We start from the raw sequence: 22,638 nt of genomic DNA, 5'->3' as shown, positions 1-22,638 counted from the left end.
AGTGGGTATTTTTTTTAATTTTTTCAATTTTCCTCCATTTATAGGTATTTCTACACCTAACATAACATACTGATTCTCTTCAGCTTCTTCTCCAAATCCTCAAAATCAAACCACCTCAGTAAAGCCAAAAAGTCTCTAGGGTTATTTGCCCTTCCCAAAGCCACCAACAATCTTCATTGTAATACCTCTTCCCAGACACCATCCTCATTATACTGTTAAAAGTCATTTCCGAAAAGCTTCAATAAATTATACAAATAATAATAAAAATTTAAAAAATTATGGAGTACAATCAAAATTTTGCTATATAGTCTTCAATAATTTCTACCTAATTTAATTTTATCGTCAAATTTACCTAGATTTGAGTTCCACTTTGGCGAAGGCGTTGCACGAGTTGTGAGTGAGCTTTCGCACGAGCCTCATGCTCTCGTCCGTTCAGATTTCCGAGAAGCAATTCAAACGGTGCATTGAGAGAACCTCGAGCGACACAATGCAGCAGAGGTTACGCCAGTGGTCGCCGTAGGGTGACACCGTGACGGTGGTGTTGTTGTAGCCGATGTACTTGTCGGCGAGGAAGTGAGGCCGGTTCGCCAGACGATGTTGTTTTTTGGTGAAGCATTCCTACACTACCTTAAGGGACGAAACGGAGCAGCGAGCGGAGCGGCGAACGGAGCGGCAAACGGAGTGGCCAATGAAGCGATGACGGCAATACGAAATAAGAAGGTAACGTGATTGTTTGAGAAAGAAAGTATACTTTTGGAGAAATAATGGGACGAGAAAGAGAAAGAGAAAAGAGGGAAGGAAAAAATTAGGGATTTAAAGATATTATGACAGGTTTCTCTAAATTTGTCATAATATATTTTTAACATATATTTCAATTTTGCCATCGCGCCCATATACTATGATAGGTCCTCTCCACCTGTCATAATAAATTTTCCCTTATCACTTATTATGATAGATCCCTTTTTACCAGTCATAGTACGTAACTGTTACTTTTATTACAAAAATGCCACCGGTCAGCTTATTATGATAGGTGACTTATACCTGTCGTAATAAGTCGTCATAGATTCTTCTTTTTTCATGTGTGAAATTTTGATTAAAGAATTTTTAATATTATTTTTAAATATTTAAATAGAATAATTATATCTTAGAAATTTCTAATTAATTTCTATATTTTAATTTCTGTTAATAAAGTATTATGTATATTCGTTATATTTATGATAATAATATCATATTATATTAATATTGGATGATTTTTTATTATATTTTAGAAACGCATTATATATATATATATATATATATATATATATATATATATATATATATATATATATATATATAAACTTTATAGTTTGATAAATTTTAATTTTTATTATATTTTTCTTTATGATGAATAAGATTTTCATAATAAAAATAGTATTATTATTTTATCGAAAATTATTATTTAAATAATTGACCTCTAAATATATACAAACACACAATAACTCTTTCAAAGTTCACTGTTAAATCAGTTGTAAAATTAAATAATACATTAAATTGCAAAACTATTTATCAAAATTTGTAATTAAATGTTTTTTTTCATTTTACTCTTAACAAATAAAATTAAAAAAATCTATTTTAATATATTAAAAAAATTGTGATAGAAACCGATATAATTTCGTCCGCTAATTATAATACTTAGCACTTCTACACATTAAATCTTTACAAATTTCAACCGCAGCACTTCTTGGTCATGCTCTTGAACATATTCCCTACTACCACCTAAATCATTGCATGTCCCCACGCTAAAATTCTCCACCCGCTTCTTTTATTTTCTAACAAATGTTTTTTCAAAATCTCATTTTCCTTTTCCCAATAGTGTTGGGGTGGAAGCATGAAAAGTTTGCAAGAAGCACGAACATTAAAAGAGTTTGTGTTAATAAGATTTTCAAATTTGACTCACCTTATGCAACTTGAAGCAGAACTATAATTTCCAAAGTTCTATTTATCATATTTTAACATAGTTACGATGTCAAACACATAATTAATCAGTGTTAGAGTATATCACCATATCTCTCAACCACAAAAACATATAATTTTAACGTCTACTAAGTGGTGTCTTCTCACCCTTGCTAGTGCACATAGGGGATGTAAGTTGCAACTTTGCCAAATCATTTTTCACACCAATCACAATGTTTCTGTTCTGGAGTTTAAAAATGTACTCTTGCTGAAACATTCTCACAAACTCAATGGCATAATCATATAATTGTCCATCTTCAGCTATTTGTCTTTTGACCATGATGGCAGTGTTTGTACCTTCATATCTCATACTTATTAGAGTTCTCAACAATATAGGTTTTTTGATTCTTTCCTCAATACAAAGATACACAAACAAATCATCAAAAGACAAAATTTTTAGGCTATGTTATAAATTTTGACCACAATCAGACCATGGAGACAACTTTGAGATCAAAAGAACCACAAGCATGATGTCAAAAACAATATTTTCAAACTCATGGATCTAATAAAAAATAGTTTTAATTTCAACCATTTGAAATTCATTTATTTTGTTCGTAAGAATATTTAGATAAACCTTTTTCTACGTATACATATTTCAGTTCAAATGTTTTCTATAACTCAATAGCAGTTTTTGTATGACAAAATATTTTATAAATGTTATCCGACAAAGCACTTAAAATATGTTCATGACATAAAATATCTTTATCGGAAGCATCATGTTTCGTAGCAGGAGATGTTGAAGTATCACTTAATATAATAGAAGAATCCGTAGCTTTAGAAATCACAAAAAAATAATCATATTCCAGTGAGCCAAAAATTCATCTATTTTTACCAACATAAGAAATTTTCACCCATAAATTTTTCAAGCTTACTTGAGAGTGACTTAATCATCCATGGAAAACATAGTATTATCTTTGGCTTTTTTAATAAAATTCAAACAATAACAATATCATATAAAATTGTAAATGAGGAAAGATTAGCATAGTGCTCTCCTTAGAGAGAAGACGCCACCATAACACAGGCAAGACAATATATTATGCGTTTATCTCTTAAGATACAACATCCAAATACCAAACATCATATTCGTGATCAATTACAATCATCATATATTTTCCATACATGCTCATAATCGTTTCCATACATGCTCATAATCGTTAACAAGTCCATCATCATCATCATCATCATATTTTCATACATCATTATATACATGCATATGCATCAATGAATCCATCAACAATTCCATAAACTATTATATACCTTCTTTTATTCCAAGTCAAACCAAAACCACAAATAAGAAGTGTTTTTCTAAAAAGGGAAACCTAAAAGAGGACAAACATAAGAAACTAACTTTTCTAACTAAAGACCTCTAATCAAAGATCCCACCAGTCAAAGCAACAATTCATGTGTCTAGGATCTACTGTCAAAATTTTAGCTCAACCTAACGGTTAACAAAATGGGAATCCCATTTTTCCCAATATGACACAAACAAGAAAAACCGGGTGGCGCCTAGTACCAATAATGTGGCGCTCGGCGCCAGCCTAGGCGCATAGCAAGTCCATAGTCGCCCAGCGAGAGGAACCCTGGAACTACCAGTATTTATATGATTTTTTGGCGCCTGATGGTCCTAATTGGTTCCCAGCGACACCAAGCCAGTGAACTCTCTGACTTTGGAGTCGCCTAGAAGGAAAACTATTGCCCAACAACTGCCAACTCAAAGGAGCCACTATCTCAATGGCGCCCGGCCCGACCCTGTTAGAAAATTTCTACTTCTCCTTTTAAGTTTGATTTGAGTGATTCAACACTCCTTAAGCTAAGTCCTACTGTCCAAACACTTCAATTATCACAAAACTTGTATTGTTTTGGCTCAACTAACGTGAAATTCCCCAATTTACTCTCAAAGGGGTATTCCCAACAACACATTTATTAATTCACAACATTTCACCAATCCAAAAACAAGTCATAAAGAATTTTGCATACTACACAAATTTAAAATCAAATCAGGCACTCACATATACAAATTAATTTACCACTTTACAGTTACACTTGCAATTCATCAACACAAAGCAAGAAAATACATATTCACAGCTTAAAACACCACATTCACAGTTCATAGCATTAATTAACAAATCTTAGACATGCAAAAACTAAAATTAACTTCCCTCTCTTATAAAAGAAAACCTAAACAACTCTAAAAATATCAAAATGTCTTTAACTCAACAGAATGCTCTATCTACACATAGAAACATCACACAAACGATTAGGATATACCATCATGATCACTAATAAGCAAATGTCATTTTGTAAAGTTTTACATATAAAATATTTAAAAATAATAATTGCTAAAATATTTATAAATTTATTGTGAAAGATACGAATAAATTTTTAAGAAAGATAGAAATAAATAAATTTATTTTGAAAGATTATGACATGAAATACATAATATTATTGTATGAAGAAACATTTTAAAAATATATATAAAATGTAGAAGATCTTTTATTATTGATCTTCCTAAACCTGTGTATTACTAGAATATAGTAATATCTAGATAAACAATACAATAATATATATAATTAAATAATATAACATCAACAAAATTTGACAATGTTATAGGAGCATCAAAGTTGGTCTAACTCGTCGGGCCAACCCGCCAATCCGCCAGACCGTCAAGAAAAGGACGGGTTGGGTTTGAATTTTCAACCCGTCAACTGTTCAACTCGCCTAGTCCATTAAATTGGTGGACCAAAGACGAGTCAGTTCGCCCCTATTCCTCTGGTCCATTGATCAATTTTTAATTTTTTTAATTTTTCAATTTTTAAAAATTAAAATTAATTAAAAAAATTAAATTTTCTATATTATATTTTTGTATAAATATAAATATGCAATATTATTATAATTTAAATAATTAACATTTACCGATTAAGTTCCAATTAATAATTATAATAGAGTAATTTAACATGTAAATATAATAATTATTTTAATTTATCCAATTAAAAATATTAATTGATCTATTAAAAGGTTAAAAAATATTTATATGATAAAATATATTCTAAATATTTATTTATAAGTATATATATATATATATATATATATATATATATATATATATATATATATATATATATATAAACAAATTTCATAAATAAAAATTTAAAATAATTAAAAAAAAAATCGTGGGCCAACTCGTCTAAGGCGAGGTGGGTTGCAATTTCTAGCCCATTTTTTAGTGGAGGGTTAATCCAAGCCGGTCTTTTATTGGCGAGCCAAGGGTGGGACAAGTCGAAATGGGCCGAACTAGCCCGTTTTGCCACCCCTATAGTGTTTTGATCCCATGTTCGATGATAAAGTCCATAAGGAGATATTGATAAGAATTCGATGTATTATCTACTTTGATGTATTATCTACTTTGAAGACCAATGTTTCATCACAATTTTATTCTTAAAAGACGATTCGAAACATGGAAAGATGAAAGAATATTTAAATCACCTTTGACAACAACTCCTAAACGAGATGTGGAACTATCAAACCCAATAAAAACAGATAAAATTATATAATTCAATTACTCACACATATATGATGATAATAAATTAAAAGGATTAAATATGTTTTTGGTCTTTTAACTTTTAGTAAAAATTAGAATTAGTTTCTCTTAAAAACCTTGAACCAATTTAGTCCTTACATTTAAAATCTATAGATTTAATCCTTTAAACCAAATTTTTATATATTTGAGGTTTCAAATGCGTTTTTCAGCTAACATTGTTTCGAATATGGTCAAACGATGTAAACAAACTAAATATTATAATAAAATATATTTAAAACATCAAATAAACTTAATAAAATTTGGTTAAAATGATTAAATCCATGCATTTACAAAATTCAAAGACTAAATTAATTCAAAATTTTTAAAAGATACCAATTCCAATTTTCACTAAAAGTTTAAGGACAAAAACATATTTAATCCTATGTTAAATAATGAATATCGAGTGAAACATCGTATTGTTTTTATTTACTTTTAACATTTTTTCACATTAAGTCCAAAAAATTTTATAAATATACAATTTTACAAGGAAGAAAATATTCATTGAATTTCTTTTACGTTCTTACTAAATTAACATAAGTTAACCCTTTCAAAATGGAAAGACCTACACTATTTTTCATCATAAGTACAATCTCAACTTTTACTTAATAGAATTTACTCAACTCAAGATCTAATGGTTCTTTATATTGTCAGTTGAATTGAATTTATTCAAGCTTTGATTGAAGAGCATTAAAACGTCATGAAACTAGTACTAGAACATAAAGTGCAAGTAAGGAACAAACATATAAATGAAACATAATTGATGCAATTTAAAGAAAGAGACATACATTATAACTGAAACATATTACATAAAGGAGATGCGGGCTACATGAACTTTGCAGCCTCCTCAGCCCCACTAAGTCAAAAAGCATTGCTGGGTAATAAATATGCCAGCAACACCCAATTACACTTCACTACTAATTAATAACATCACACACAAATTCACCTTCCAAAAACCAAACCATACCCACCATCACTTTAACTTATCTACCCTTCTCTTACCTTTTGTCCCCACACACTTTACCCAACACACCTTCAAAATTTCCCGGGAAAATAAAGGAAAATTGAAGGGGGAAAAACTAAACCAAAGTCAAATAAAACTTAGTTATAGTTTTAGTCTAGAAATTCAAGATAATTCTAATATTGGTTTTCTAACTTGAAAAGAAAACCTTTTTAATCCCTTGAAATTAAAAAGATATACTTTCAAATTCTAATTTTAAAAAGTGATTTTAATGTCTAAATTTTCTCATTTAAAAATCAGAATTATATTTTTTAACTTCAAGGGATTAAGACGCGTTTTTAAATCCAAAAGACCAGAACTAAAATCATCTCACATTTTAGATAAAAAAAATTAAATAAAAAAAAACGAAAGCTACGAAAACAGACATTTATGTTTAAATTTTTGTTTCAGATGCGAAAATTCTTGCCCGTGAAGGTCTGACCAAACTGCCAATGAGAAGGCGCCACGTTCCACGAGGTTGACGTGCGTCTGTCACTGCCCGTGACTCTAAAGGAAAGGGCCTGGCCCACTAAATTGGCATTGGATTGCCAATTTTGCCCCCAGTTTCGGCTCATGCTGTTCCACGCACTTTTGCTTCCTTTCACGCTCACGCGCACGATATCCCCTGCACCCGCCACGTTGGAGATCAAAACCAGGTTGAAGTAACGAAAGCCGTTGATCGTGAATCTAATTCCACCAGCCTTTCTACATGCAACCCTGTACCAAATAAAATATGATTATTATTTACTAATATGCTCATTTTTTATAAACTTCTTATTTTAATAATCAATCTCAAAACATATTTTATGTTTAAACATAATGAGTTGGAAGATGAAAAAACAAGAATATGGAAAATAAAGATAAATTATTAAAAAGTGGTCATGGTCATGGTCCCGGTTAAAACTTCTAAGTTTGACCCGGATATTTTGGTAATTTAATATTTTACGGAGCCCCAAAATGCAGTTTTCTTTTGGAAAGAACGTGTCAGGGTGGTGTGTATGACTGTGACCCAACAAAATCACCACAGAACAAGGCTTTGTGCCTTTTATAATACACTTGTATTTATTGTGTAAAAAGTTTGATTAATACTTCATCAGAGAATTATAAAGTCAAATATGAGACCATTAAATTTTCATAAATCTTAATAAAAATAAAAATATTTGTGTGCAATGCAAACAAGAGTGGATGTAGCTGCAGATTATATTTTGATATGGTTTTTTCATGTTTGTAAATAAAATCATGATGGAAGAGAACAATGAATCATAAAGCAAAAATGTCTTCCTCATCTTATGAGGGTTGTTTTGGAACTGGCCAAAACACATGATTCCTCGGTTTCCACAATGGAATAAGCATCAAATTACGACAATACCCTCTTCGAAATAAATAATAAGAACAATGAACAAAACAAATATTTACCCCATCTTCTATATAGTTTTGCAGAAAAATTAATTGTTTGTTTCTTAAGTTTTGCTTCATGAAAAAAACTTGCAAAATAGTTTTGTGAAAATTAAACATTTTAAAATAAATTAAACACTCGACAATTAAAAACTTTGCTATTATCGTTTTACATCTATCATAATTATAATAATATAAATAAAATAAGCATCATTTTATAAAAAATAATGTGATAAAATATTTTATAAAGATTCATCGTTATTTTGTTAAACATTTGATATACTAAAATAAATACATAACTTTTCTATAAAAATAAAACGTAAAAGAAAAAACTTAAAAAATGCTGATCTGTAAAATAACTAATTACACCTAGTGTTTTATGAACTTTACCATTTTCCAGCTGTGCTATGTTTTCTTAAACAAAAGTTACCAAGGCACACATTTAACGGGGTAAAAATCTCACCGGCGGTAGCTTACGGGAACAATTCCGGCATGGTACTGGGCGATCTTGAGGAACATGGGCATGGCGAGGTCGAAGTGGGGGCGCGGAGGGTTGCACCAGCCGCCATTGTCGCTGGGAAGGGCGAAGTTGGGAGGGCAGAAGTTGGTGGCGGTGATGACGATGGAAGGCCTCCCAGGGTTGCACCACCGTGGATCCTGGTCGCACTTTATCTCGAAACACGCGCCGCAACTCAACCCACTGTTGAACAATGCCGTGCTCAATGCTGCAGTGTTCACCCCATACCCTTGGCTGTATAGGTTCCCGTACCCACATGCCCCACCTGAAAAACATAAACAAATAAAATACATAAATAATTATTCTGTAGTGGTAGATCAAGATGTAGTATTTTACACGTTTTTTTTTGGCTCACGATTGTCATAAAGTAAAATTTGTATTTTAGAATTACTGGTTATGCATAATCTTTGGAAGGGGCTACCAACATCATTTTTCAATGCATGCATACAACTTAACTAAATTCTCCATTAAGGGTGAGAATAAGGAAGGTAAAGGTGAAGAGAGAAAAAATAGTAAAAAAATGTAATAAAATGAAAGGTGTCTCTATTTGAGGTAATTTAAGAGATTTCAGACAGGAATGATTTTGCTTACCCACTTTTAATGTGAGATTATACAACAAAATCCACAGTGCATGAAATAGTGTTCCAAAATAAAACAAATGAAATGTGAGTTTAAAGAAATTAGAACAGTGTATAGAGGAGAGAGGTGAGATTTTTAAGGTTGCAGAGGTGGAACAAGGAACGCCAGTGGTGTACATTATGAAGAACAGGGGAACCGGACATCATGGGATGAAAGAAATGGGCAGATTAAGGTTTTAAAAAGAGGAACAGGAAGTTGATGGTTGAAGAGTGAGGGTTTATTTGTGTAAATACCCATTGTTCCAGAGGCATCGCTTCCACCGTAGAAAGTAGCGTGGGCACCCTGCCATGCACCACCGGTGTAGACACCGGGAATTCTGGCACTGGTGGCAACGAAAAGAGTAACCAACGAGGCAATGCATAGTGGAACTGTTGCGGCCATGGCTGAGAGAGAGAGAAAGAGTGAAAGGTGTTTTGGACCAAATCTTTTGGTTGTGTGGAGTTTGTAGGGAATGCGCGGCGGCAGAGGAAAGGGGTACTTATGGACGGAGGGAAAGGAGTGGGGGAATCTGCAATAGTCTCATAATAGTTACCATCCAATTAATGCTTTCTCTCTCTAACCATGTGATGATGTGATGTAATTATTTTTGTCGATGGGATAAAATGGATCTTTTTATTTCAATGAGTGTAAACTGAGTTACTAATAAATTGGTTTCAGATTATCTTGTAGGGGTTTTACCAATTAGTTTGAAACTTTTTTCTTTTGTGTGATTAATTTATTAAAGGTTAAAATATTTTTTTTTTTATTTTCTTTAAATTTTAAACTTAATTTTATTTTTGTATTTAATTTTTTTTAATTTTTTTAAATATTTATGTGTCAATCCAGTAGTGTGTCACGTATCAAAATCAAAATTTTATATTAAATTTAGTCCTTATATTTAATATTTTTGTTATTTTCAATTTTATTTAAAATTGAACAATTTTGTCTCTTTCGAATTTGGAACCAAATTTAATTTTTATATAAAAGTTATAATGAAGTTAAATTTGAATAAATTGCATTACAAATAGGAACTATTAATAAATTTGAACAATTTAAAATATATGAAGATATTTTTTTATTTTTTATTTAGTGTTAAAAGTTAAAGTCACTAGATTATACATTTTTGAAAGAAAAAATGCTTCAAATTTGAAAAATCTTTAAAACATGATAATTTGTTAGATATTGATGTATTTGATTTATTTTCAGAATTAAATATCTTTTTCGGAAATTATAAGTTTAGAAAATGATAAACCAATTTATATTCTTAATTATATAAAAATAATTTTTTTTTCAAATGCATATATAACTTATAGAATAATGTTAATATTTCTTGTGTCAATTGCTTCAATCGATAGAAGTTTTTCAAGGTAAAGATAATAAAAACTTATTTAGGATCAATAATATCTCAAGAAAGATTAAATAGATTGCCCTATTATCTATTGAGAGAGAAATGTTAAATGAAATTAATTATGACAATTTAATAAATAATTTTGCATAAAAAAAACTCAAAAAATAAATTTTAAATAAAAGACCTCAATTTTTATGTTTGCTTTAGGCCTCCCAAACCATTGAGTCGTCCCTGGTCGATAATTATCTTGATGTTATTGTATATATGTTGGGATTTATAGAGGTAGTAGGAGATTATATTGGTAACTATTTTTTTTTAATTAAGTGTTCAAAATTCTATTTATGTTCGTATTATTGAAGTTATGTATGTTATTGAACATGTATGGATTCTAGGTGTTAGAAGATTTTAGCTTAAATGTGGTTTTTTCTTAATTTGTCAAGTTTTTCCTCATAGTTCTTTAGAATTTTTAGAGGAAGATGAAGAAAGTATTTGAAGATTTCTTAAGATACAAAGTTTAATGTTTCTCATAGTTTTTAGCAATGGAATTATTGTATAGCCAACTAATTTAGATTCAAAAGATATTAGAGTTGTTTATCCTTTTGCTTGAAAGTTTGTTGTATAACATCACATTTAATAGAGACTATTACATAAATTATTACATAATTTAATATAAACGAGTAACAAGAAAGATTATAATAAAACAACTATTACTATCATCCAAAATATACTAGGTATACATGATATCTAAAGGCACAAAACAACCAAAAGAAAAACTATGAACTGAAGAAAAAAGTTTTCAAAAGGATACTGAGAGAAAGGATTGATCTATAACATCTATTCTAAACAACAACATTTCCTTCTACTTGATCAGGATCAACAGAAGTCTCTTCATCTGCTCACACCAAGTAATGATAATCATAACAAAAGAAAAAGACAAACAAGAAAATAAAGACACAAGGAGAAGTGTAAACTAGTGAAAATAAAATGAGCAAATAATAATCAAGTCACTTTAAACACAAACAACATGTAATACCAAGATAGAAGAGACATTGACTCAATTATCCAGATAAATGTAATGAAACCGGATTCACTAGAAACTTGTACTTGTGATGGCTGATACTACTCTATAGAATCATTGCCAATGGGTTACACCATACCACACACAAGGTTAATAGATTATCATCTAAATCCATTATCCTACCTTGGACAAGGACCTCCTACAATAAGATTCGGGAAAAAAATTAAATAAATAAATATATTTATTTGATATAAATGTGAGTAAAAGGATCTCTAAGTTAATTAATGCAGAGAGTTATGACAAGGAGTAATGGTAATTCAAGTGGTTGAGTGTGTGGAGTGGTGTTGAGAGGACACGGGTTCGAGTCCTATGATGCCATTAATGTCATATATTTTGTGTGCATATATGAACATGTGGCATGGTGTTATAATTATATGTGTGCATGAAATGTCAAGAATCCTTAAATATCAATCTTAGTAACACTTCCTTAGACCCCATTGTGGTCCACATAAATAATATTTACTTTTACTTTTTTGAATAAATAACTAGATAAGGATTAGAATGTTATAAATAAATATAATAAAAAAATATAATAAACAAGATTAGTGCATAACGGGAGATAAATAAAATAAAATAAATAAATAGGACAATGCATAACTGGAGATAAATTAAATAAATATGAGAGGATAATAAACTAAAATAAGTTAAATGGAAATATATAGAATAATATATTATTCAAAAAAAATATTAATATAACACCCATGAGTTTATCAAGATTAATATTAAAAGAGTTTAACCTCACTCCTCTTACCTTATTTGATTGAAAGACACACTAATAATATTTGACGAGGACTACAATCTCTTCGAATCTTTTGCTCTAAACTTTCTCCTTCTCCTTTCTTCCTCACGTAACTTCTTCTCTCATTTCATATATAAGACATAATCATCATTACTTCCATTAATGAAGAGATAATGTTTATCTCCTTAACTTATCTTCTCTTTTTTTTCTTTTTTTCTTCTTCTTATCTTCTCTCCTTATCTTTTTATCTCCTTGGAAGATTTTTCATTTTTTTTTCTTTTAATACACACACCTATTTAATAATATTTTAATTATTATTTTTTAATATATATATATATATATATATATATACATTATTAGTTTTGTTTTCTTCTAACTATTGTATTTAAAAGAATGGATGCTACATTTCTCCATTCCTTTTAGGAATTTTGTCCTCGAAATTCACGTGGTTGTGAAAAGATGGGGATACAAAGCTCTCATATTACTTTCTAATTCCCAAGTTGCATCACCGTCATCTTGCTCACTCCACAATACCTTTACCAAAGTTATGTTCTTTTCTTGAAGTTGTTTAATTCTTCGATCTCCAATCCTTACAGGAAGGATATCATAAGTAAGGTTTTCTCGTATTTGTACTATATCAGGTTCTATCACATGAAGAAGGTCATGAATATATTTATGAAGTTGAGACACATGAAAAACATTGTGAAGTTTCGAAAGGTTTGGAGGTAAAGCAATTTGGTATGCGACAGAACCAATTCTTTTAAGGATTTGATAAGGACTGATGAATTTGGGTGTAAGTTTTCTAGATTTGAGAGCTCTACCAACCCCAGTTACAGGTGTAACTTTCAAGAAAACATGATCTCCTTTTTCAAACTCAAGGGATTTCCGTCATTTGTCATAATAACCCTTCTGCCTATCTTGAGAAGTTTTCATCTTTTCCCTGATCATTTTTATCTTATTAGTTTCTTGTTGAATTATCTCTAGACCCAAAACTAAGGAATTTCCATTCTCATACCAACATAACGGGGTTCTACATCTTCTCCCATATAGAGCCTCACATGGATCCATTCCTATGCTTGAATGGAAACTGCTGTCATAAGTGAACTCTATAAGTGGTATAAATTGATCCCAACATTCAGTTTGTTCTAAAACACAAGCTCTCAACAAGTCTTATAAAGAATGGATAGTCCTTTTTGTTTGTCCGTCAGTTTGAAGGTGATAAGCTAAACTAAGCTTAACTTTTGTTCCCAAGGCTTTTTGTAAGCTATCCTAAAATCTAGAGGTGAAACGAGGGTGTCTATCAGAAATTATACTAGAAGGTACTCCATGTAGCTTGATAATTTATCTTATGTACAAATGAACCAACTTTTCAAAGGAAAATCTAATGTTAATAGGTAGAAAGTGAGCAGATTTTGTTAATCTATCCACAATGACCCAAATTGCATCATGACCAGACACAATCTTTGGTAAACCTGTCACAAAATCCATAGATATGCTTTCCCATTTCCATTTTGGAACATCTAAGGATTATAGTTCCTTATAAGGCTTTCCATTTTCAACTTTTATTTTTTGACAAACTAGATAGGGTGCGACAAACTCCACCACTGCTTTCTTCATTTTAGACCACCAAAACATTTTCTTCAAGTCTTAATACATCTTTGTAGCACCCAGATGAATACTTAAGCTACACTTATGGGCTTCCTCCATTATCGGTTTTCTCAACTCTTCTATTGCATGTATGCAAATTCTATCTCTAAACTTGATGATTGCATTTGAATCCTTGTGACATTCAGATTCCTTTCCTTCTATTTTCGCTAACAAATTCCCTTACAAGAATTGATCTCTTTCCAAAGTTCCTTTTATTTCTTCTAAGAATCCACTTGAAATTTTTAATGTTCCTAAGCATATGCTATTGGGTCTAAGCTTTACAACTAAGTTCAAGACTTTGAATGATTCTATCATATCCAATTCCTTCACCATTATCGTAGATGCATGTATAGACTTTCGGCTAAAAACATCGATAATAACATTTGTTTTTCTAGGGTGATATTGCAGCTTAAAGTCGTAATTCTTAAGAAATTTCATCCATCTACGTTGTCTCATGTTTAACTCTTTTTGATCAAAAAGGTATTTCAAACTTTTGTGGTCACTGAAAACTTCAAACCTTGCTCCATACAAGTAATGTCTACATATTTTCAATGCAAACACCACTACAACTAATTCCAAATCATGTGTAGGATAATTAAGCTCATGTTGCTCGAGTTGTCTTAAAGCATAAGTTGCAACTTTTCTTTCTTGCATCAACACAGATCCTAATCCTTGTCCACATGCATCACAATATACCTCAAAATTTTTGCAAGGTCAAGAAGGATTAAAACAGATGCAGATGTTAATTGTTTCTTCAACTCTTGAAAACTAAACTCACATGTTTCATTCTATTAGAAAGGTTATCCCTTACATGTTAATTTAGTCAAAGGCAATGCTAATTTATAAAATCCTTCGATGAATTTTCTATAGTAGCCTGCCAATCCTAAGAAACTACGTATTTCTGTGATATTCTTTGGTTGTTCCCAAAGCAATACTGCTTGAACCTTTGAGGGGTCAACTACAATGCCACTTTGTGATATCACATGTCCCAAAAATTGAACTTCTTTCAACCAGAATTCACACTTTGACCATTTTCAATACAATTGCCTCTCTTTGAGAATTTGTAACACAATCCTCAAATGTCTCTCATGTTCTTCATGATTTTTGGAATAAATTAAAATGTCATCAATGAAAACAACCACAAATTTATCCAAAAATTCATGAAAAATACAGTTCATATAATCCATGAAAATGGTAGGAGCATTGGTCACACCAAAAGGCATTACCAAGTACTCATAATGACCGTATTTTGTCCTAAGTGTTGTCTTTTGAATATCTTCCGCCTTGACTCGAATTTGATAATAGCCAGATTTTAAGTCAATTTTGGAATATACCATAGCTCCTCTCAATTGATCCATAAAATCATCAATTCTTAGTAGAAGGTATTTTTTCTTAATGGTGATTTAGTTAAGTTGACGATAATCCACACACAACCTCATAATGCCATCCTTCTTCTTGACTAACAATACTAGCGCACCCCAAGGAGAAGCACTAGGTCTGATGAATTGTTTGTCCAACAGTTCCTCTATTTATTTTTTCAACTCTGCTAACTCTAGAGGTGACATCTTGTAAGGGGCTACAAACACAGGTCTTGATCCTGGTACCAAGTCTATAGCCAATTCTATTTCTCTTTGTGAAGGTAATCCAGGAACATCCTCAGGGAAAATATCAAGATACCCACAAACAACAAGAAACTTATTAATGTTTGGAATTTCCTTGACTTTTAAAGAAGTTAAGATCATGTATACTTGAGATCCTTTTGGGATTTCATTGTAGTTATTAGTACTCTCTTTTAATCCTTTTGAGTCAAAATCTTCAACTATGTGTGATTAAAAAATTAAATTCTTATCGTGACAATTTAGAAGAAGATGGTTGGAAGATAACCTGTCCATTCCAAGAACAATATCCAAATGAGACAAGGGTAGACATATAAGATTTATAGAAAATTTTTCTATTCCTTATAGAAATATGACAATTTGTGCATGTAAGTGAAGTGGTGACTGGAACGTTGGTAGGAGTAGATACAATTAAATCATGTGGCAATAAAGAGATAGGTAACTTTAAATGTTTGATACATTCATTTGATATGAAAGAATGACTAGCACCTGAATCATATCGTACATTAATGAGGTGACCATTTATGATGCATTTACCTTGGATTAGATCTTCATATTGAACAATTTTAGTACCATTCATCGTGAAGACTATTTTGGTTGTCTTTGGTCTTCCAAGTTGATTCTTTCCTCCATTGTTACTTCCCTCATTCCATTTTTCCTTAATTAACTCTTTGCATTCATTACGATAATGACCCAACTTCCCACAACTGAAGCAAGTTACAGTCTTTGTGGTGTAGTTCCTTGACATATGAGGTCCTCCATAATGGAAACATTTGATAGGGTTGGTTATGCCTGGATTATTGGCAGGAGAGGAATATTTTTGTCTTGAAGAATTCCAGAAGCATGAGATGGACATTGGTAGGTTTTTTATTATTGAAATAATTTATTTTGTGCCTCAAAGGCCTTCTTTGCCTCCACTAAGTTTGCCTTGCTTTAGTATCATCCTAATAAATCCTACAACGGTTTACAAGAGTAGGAAAGAAAGAAATCTCTAAATAACCAACTACTTGTTCAATATCAAGTCTTAGTCCACTTTCAAATTGGGAAAAACGGGAATGTTCATCAACTCTATCATGAAAGTAAGGACAAAATTTTGACAACTCATCAAACCTTGTTGCATATTCTCCTACAGACATGGTTCCTTGATGAAGATTAAGGAATTCAACTTTCTTCCTCCTTCGAAGATCCTTTGGAAAATATTTTTCCAGAAACTTTTGTTTGAAGACTTCCCAAGTAATTTGTCTCCTTTCATCCTCCAAATGTTGTTTTGTAAATCTCCACCAATTTTCAGCTTCTTCAACGAGCATAAATGTAGCAAATGTGACTTTATTTGCATCAGCACACGTCATTGTGATGAAATTTTTCTCAATTTCTTCTATCCATGATTGAGCACCCTTAAGATTAAGGCTTGTTCACTTGATATGATTTCCTATTTGAAAGGAAATCAGATGATGGATTACCGGGTTAAAAACACGTTCATTTTGGATGAAATAAGGGCGAGGGGTTGCAATGATTTGGAGGATGGTTGGATTTTTTTATCTTGCGTGTTCAGGGGAGATTTGAAGGATTGTTGTAGCAAAAGACGCTTCTACCCCTTATCACATTTTTTTTCACATGTTGCATGTAGCAATGTAGTGCCTACATTGTTCAGGTTCAGTGGTGAGACTGTGCGACACTGTGTAAGATTTCGTCAGAGAAAAGCAACAAGATTCCTGACACACAAAGTGACTACACAAGCTATTTTCATTTCTTTTGACTAAAGCATGCATTAAATAAGAATTTAGTAAGTTAGAAGGCTAATGTATGTGGTTGGTGCATTGTATAAGTTGGAAGAGGGGGAGAAGCCAATGTTGGTTTTTGGTGTAGGCGAAGAGGGTCATCTGGTGCTTATGGCATTTTAGGTGAGTTTTTTTTTTGTTGATTTCTCCACATATGTATGTGTGGATGGTGCATATGGTGAATAGCCATTGTGCATGGTAATGGAGAATATTATAGTCGTAAATAATGGAGTTTGAATCATGAATGAAGGGCTGTTTTATCATTTCTTCACGGTGCAGTGACAATCCACTTCAAGATCGATCCACAGGTGTTTGGATCCGATCCCATGTTGTCTAGAACAAATCTGGGATATTTTGGTGCATTGGATCAATATGTGTAAGCTTGGAATCGATCCCAAATTGTATTTTAGTGTAGTGGATTAATCCGTTGAAGCTTGGAACCGATCCCAAATGCGTAGATTTAAGCCCCTCTTCTTTGGAACAAATCTCATCTTCTGTGGTACCATGTGTGGAATCGGGAGAGTGGGATTCAATCCCTTCTTTGCGGATCCGATCCTTACTCGTGAATTTTCTCTATTCGCATAACTTGCTTCCCACTCATAGAGATTTAGTTCTTAGCTTGGTGTATGAATGTTAAACTTTGTTTTTTTTTTTGCAGGTGTTGTATGACGACCGTGTAGTGGGCTTCAGGAGGTGGTCTCGCACGAGTTTATGGGTTGAGGACGTTCTGGAGAATTGTTTCTGACTTGAGTTGAACCTTTACTTGTAGGTGGTGCAACTGAGTACATGGGGTGTTGAATAAATGTGGGTCATGCTTGCTGTAGGTGGTGCGTCATTGTCAAGCAGTAGAGGTGGTGGAGGTTAGTTGATAGATCCTGGAGGAAACATTTTTTCTGAATTGGAGTTTGTGATTTGTGTTTGTTGGTGTAGGTTTTGTGGCATTGGTGTTTAGTTCGAGCTGTGGTGGTGCTCAACTTGCAAGTTCGTGGATTTGAGACCTTGGTTTCGTGTAAATCATCATGTGTTTAGTGTGAAGTGTGAAGATTTGGCATAGTAGGGTATTTTTTGGTTCGTGTAGGAGGGGGCTTTTTTTTGGCTTAATTAGAGTTTTGGTCCTCTAATTTATATGCTAGGTTCATTTTGGTCTTCTAATTTTTTTGGGATTTAATTTAGTCCCCTAGTTTGTGTAGGAGGTTCAATTTAGTCCTCGACGCTAACGCGTTAAATAAGTTAACGACAAAGTGATATGATGTGATACTGTGGCAATTCAAAATGACGTGGCAAGGTAGGGACATCAGATTATGTGGATAGTAAACAACGAGAAATGAAAAACAGTGTTAATTGGGTTTTGAAAGAAATTAGGGTTCGAGGGTTTTGAAAGAAATTATGGTTCGAGGAAGAAAGAAAACAATTAGGGTTCGAGGAAGAAATTGGGGATAACGGTTGAAGAAATTAGGGTTTGAGGAAGAAGCAAAAATCAATCAATAAATAACAATTCGAAGAGGAAGGATTCGGGCTCTCCTTCGGTGTGGCATAGGGTCGTCGCTTTGTTTGTAGTGGCACGAAATCGAAGGTATGTTTTTTGGTTTTTTAATGTATTGAATGTCGCATTTTACTTATATAGTCTTGAAATTGTGGCATTGGTATTATTTTTTATGTGTTATGTTGTCTGTGTGTGTTTGTAATGGTGTGTGGGTTGTGGTCCCGTTGGTTTGTGGTCAGTGGGTTGTGGTCCCCTTTTAACTTTTTTGGGATATGGGTTGTAATATATATTGTAACTTTTAACTTGGTTTATGTTTTTTTATAGGTTGGGATGTGTGATGATAGATTTGAGGTGGTGGTCCACCATGGGGGATACTTTGAAACGAATGAAACATTGAGTTATAGTAATGGGTTAACGTCCATGTTGGCTTGTGACCTAGATAGGTGGAGCTATTTTGAAATAATGGGAATACTTAGGGAAATGGGTTATGTAAACATTAAAGATTTGTGGTATAAAGTTAGTAAGTCAGTTGTATTGGAGAACAATTTAAAAATGTTGTCTGATGACATGGGTGCAATGCACATGGTCAATATTGCTAGAAGGTGGGCAAGTTCATATGTTTGTTAGTCACTCAATTTGTGAAGCTGAGGTTGTGGACAATTTTTTGGAATACTTCCCTGAAGAGGTGGTGGCAGAAACAGGAACTAGAAATGTTGAGGTCCAGGTTGAGGTGGATGGTCATAGTGGTTGTGGCGATGGAGATGACATTAATCATGTGCAGGATAATAATGTGGTTCATGAGGCTGAAATGCAACAAGATAATAATGGTTGTGACATGGCATGTGAATTGGAAGATGACGCTGATAGTCACCATAACATTAGGGTGGAGCCACAAATTGAAAGGGATCCAGAAATTGAGGTTGTTGTCAATGTTGAAGTTTAACCAGGAACTCAAGTTGAGGAAAATATGATATTGAAGCAGAAGTTGGTGTCCAACCTGAAGTGGATCAAATTTGGGTTGAGGAAACTGGAGCTGATGTAGTACGTGAAGCTGAGGAAACTAAAGCTGAGGCACATGAGGCAGTAGGTGGTTTCCAAACTAGAGCTGAGGTAGAAACAAGGATTGGGGAGGAAAAAATGAAGGTGAAACTGATTCTGATCATAGCATGAGTGAGGAAGATCTACATGATGTAAGTGTCCATTATGAGGACAATTTGTGGGAAGGAAATGGGCAAGAAGATGGGAGGAAGACTTAGAATTTGATGGCAGTGCCCATGTTGATTTGCATGATAGGAGGTTATCTGATGATGTGTGGAAATCAGATGACATGTACAGTGATGATCCAAGTAGTGATGACTCATTGGCCAGTGGCAGCCAATGTAAGGCAAACTTTGGAACCTTTAAAATGTCCAAAAGCATGGCCCAATACCAGTGGGAAGTTGGAACGTATTTTCCAGATAAAGAGACATTTGTAGAGGCAATAAGGACATATAGAGTGCAATCTGGAAGAAGGCTAAAACTTCAAAAAATTGATAAACGTAGATGTAGAGTGATATGTTTGGGTGGGACAGAAAAATGTTCTTGGTTTGCCTATTGTGCTTATATGGCTGAAACAAACATATGGAAGTTAAAGAGAATTAATGACAAGCACAAGTGCAACAGAGGATTCAATGTGAAAAATCTAAATGCTAAGTGGTTAAGTAGTAGGTTGGAAAACACATTAAGAGACAACCCAAGTCTGAGGGCAGTTGATATTCACAATAAAGTAACTATGAAGTGGAATATTGCTGTGACAAAGTCCATGGCTTGTAGAGAAAAAACACTAGCGGTTGAGTAAGTTGATGGGTCATTTGTAGAACAATTTAATAGAATCTATGATTATGCACATAAGATTCTTCGTTCTAATCCTGGTTCTACAACAAAGGTTAAAGTTGAAGGAAATGAAGGGAAAAAATATTTAAACAGGTTCTACATGTGTTTAAAAGCCTGCAAAGATAGTATGATTTCATGTCGCCCTCTTATTGGTTTAGATGGTTGTTTTCTGAAACACAAGTATGGGGGTGAACTCCTTACTATTGTTGGAAGGGATGCCAACGACCAAATGGTACCAATTGCGTGTGTTGTTGTTGAAGTGGAAAATAAGGACACATGGACATGGTTTTTGGAGTTGTTAATTGATGATCTTAGGGGACCAGATATCTGTGCATCCTACACGTTCATGTCAGACCAACAAAAGGTATGTATACTATTTTCCACACTTTTGTTATGACCTTTTACTGCTGAGATAGTTGGTGGCCTGTCTAAGTTGATTTAATTGTATTTTGCAGGGTTTGTTATCTACCATTCAATCTCTTTTGCCTGGGGTTGACCAAAGGTTCTATATGAGGCATTTATATGCAAAGTTTAGGAAGAAATTCCCAAGAAAGAATCTAAAAGCTTTAATGTGGGAAGCAACTCATAGCACATATCCACAACAATGGGAGAAAGTCATGAAGAAGATTAAAGAAGTTAACAACGATGCTTTCAAACATCTGTTAGGAATACCCCCAAGGTAACCTTACTCAACTTTGCTGAAGCTGATTGTGAAGCATTACTGATTTATTTGTGCCACTTGAATAGGTTTTGGTCAAAATCAAAGTTCATCCCTAGACCTTTGTGTGACACACTCGTGAATAACATGAGTGAGGCATTCAACAATATAATTGTAGAAGCAAGGAGTAAGCCAATAGTGTCCATGATGGAGGAAATACGTCTTTATATGATGAAAAGATGGGCTGAGAATAAATCAAAGGCAAAATCCTTCAAAAACACAATATGTCCAAGAATCAAGACAAGATTGGACAACGAAACAACAAATTCCACAAATTGGATTCCTAGGTACTTGTAGTTTGTTGCACACTCATTCTGATTTAGTCACCATTGTCTCATTTGTGATTTATACTTGTATTGAATTGTGATAAATAGTTGGTCAGCAAATTAGATATTTGAGGTTAGGCACAAATCATTTACTGGGGAGAAATTTGTGGTCAACATAGACAGCAAACATTGCACATGTAGGAAATGGAGTCTAAAAGGAATACCTTGGTGTCATGTAGTGGCTGCAATTAAGTTTCTAAACTTAAGTGAAGAAGATTTTGTCCCTCATTGGTTCAGAATCTCAACCTATGAAGAGACCTACAATTCCATCATATACCCTTGTAACAGTTAGCAAATATGGATTCAAACAGAATTTCCAGATGTATTACCCCTCCTAAACGAATTTTGCCTGGAAAACCCAAAAAGAAAAGAAGACTTGAAGCTTAGGAGATGAACAAGAATGGGAAGCAGATTACAAAACATGGCTTGACTAAAAAATGTAACATATGTAAAGAAGTTGGTCATAATCGAAAAAGTTGTCCCAACCAACTCAACCAACACCACCAACTGAACTAGTACCACTAACTGAACCAGCACCACCAACTCAACCAGCACCACCAACTCAGTCAACACCACCAATTCAGTCAACTCAAACAACAAATGTGGGATCAGAAATGCCACCACCACCACCTATGACTCAACCAAGTCAGTCATCACAATAGCCACCACCAACACCTATGACTCAACCAACTCATTCATCACAACAGCCACCGCAATCATCACAACAACCACCACAATAGACAGCACACCAAGCAGGATCACAAACAGTTGTAGAAAGTCACCCATGTCACCTTCCAATTCCTCGTCCAACCTCAACCATACCCAATAGAAGGCAGAAACTGTAGCATAGGAGAGGACGTGTGTGGAAGCCATGAGGCTTATTTATGCTTTTTTTTATGCCGCACCATTTATTTTGGGGCTTTGATGTATTATG

General features: G+C 33.1%; 3 protein-coding genes across 3 annotated transcripts; 1 reads left to right on the top strand and 2 right to left on the bottom strand.

Annotated features, from left to right (window-relative positions):
- Positions 1-6,338: 6,338 nt before the first annotated feature.
- LOC114166265 (expansin-A4-like) lies at positions 6,339-9,629 on the bottom strand. The gene is made up of 3 exons (XM_028050983.2): positions 9,354-9,629; positions 8,428-8,746; positions 6,339-7,286 (listed from the first exon to the last, which is right to left on the bottom strand). Exons 1-3 carry the CDS (start codon positions 9,499-9,501, stop codon positions 6,977-6,979), a joined length of 777 nt encoding a protein of 258 aa, XP_027906784.2. The 5' UTR covers positions 9,502-9,629; the 3' UTR covers positions 6,339-6,976.
- A 6,842-nt stretch (positions 9,630-16,471) lies between these two features.
- Positions 16,472-16,876, bottom strand: LOC114165289 (uncharacterized). Its single transcript, XM_028049942.2, has one exon. The coding sequence runs from the start codon at positions 16,874-16,876 to the stop codon at positions 16,472-16,474; it is 405 nt and encodes a 134-aa protein (XP_027905743.2).
- A 3,911-nt stretch (positions 16,877-20,787) lies between these two features.
- Positions 20,788-21,675, top strand: LOC146882216 (uncharacterized). Its single transcript, XM_085667326.1, has 3 exons — positions 20,788-21,024; positions 21,116-21,339; positions 21,408-21,675. The coding sequence occupies exons 1-3, from the start codon at positions 20,788-20,790 to the stop codon at positions 21,673-21,675; spliced, it is 729 nt and encodes a 242-aa protein (XP_085523452.1).
- The last annotated feature ends 963 nt before the right edge of the window (positions 21,676-22,638 follow it).

Source organism: Vigna unguiculata, chromosome 10 (assembly GCF_037176805.1).
Source record: "Vigna unguiculata cultivar grain cowpea cultivar isolate G323 ecotype 2 chromosome 10, ASM3717680v1, whole genome shotgun sequence".
Taxonomy (NCBI): domain Eukaryota; kingdom Viridiplantae; phylum Streptophyta; class Magnoliopsida; order Fabales; family Fabaceae; genus Vigna; species Vigna unguiculata.
The sequence above is the reverse complement of the archived record's forward strand: the minus strand, read 5'-3'. Positions and strand labels throughout refer to the sequence as shown.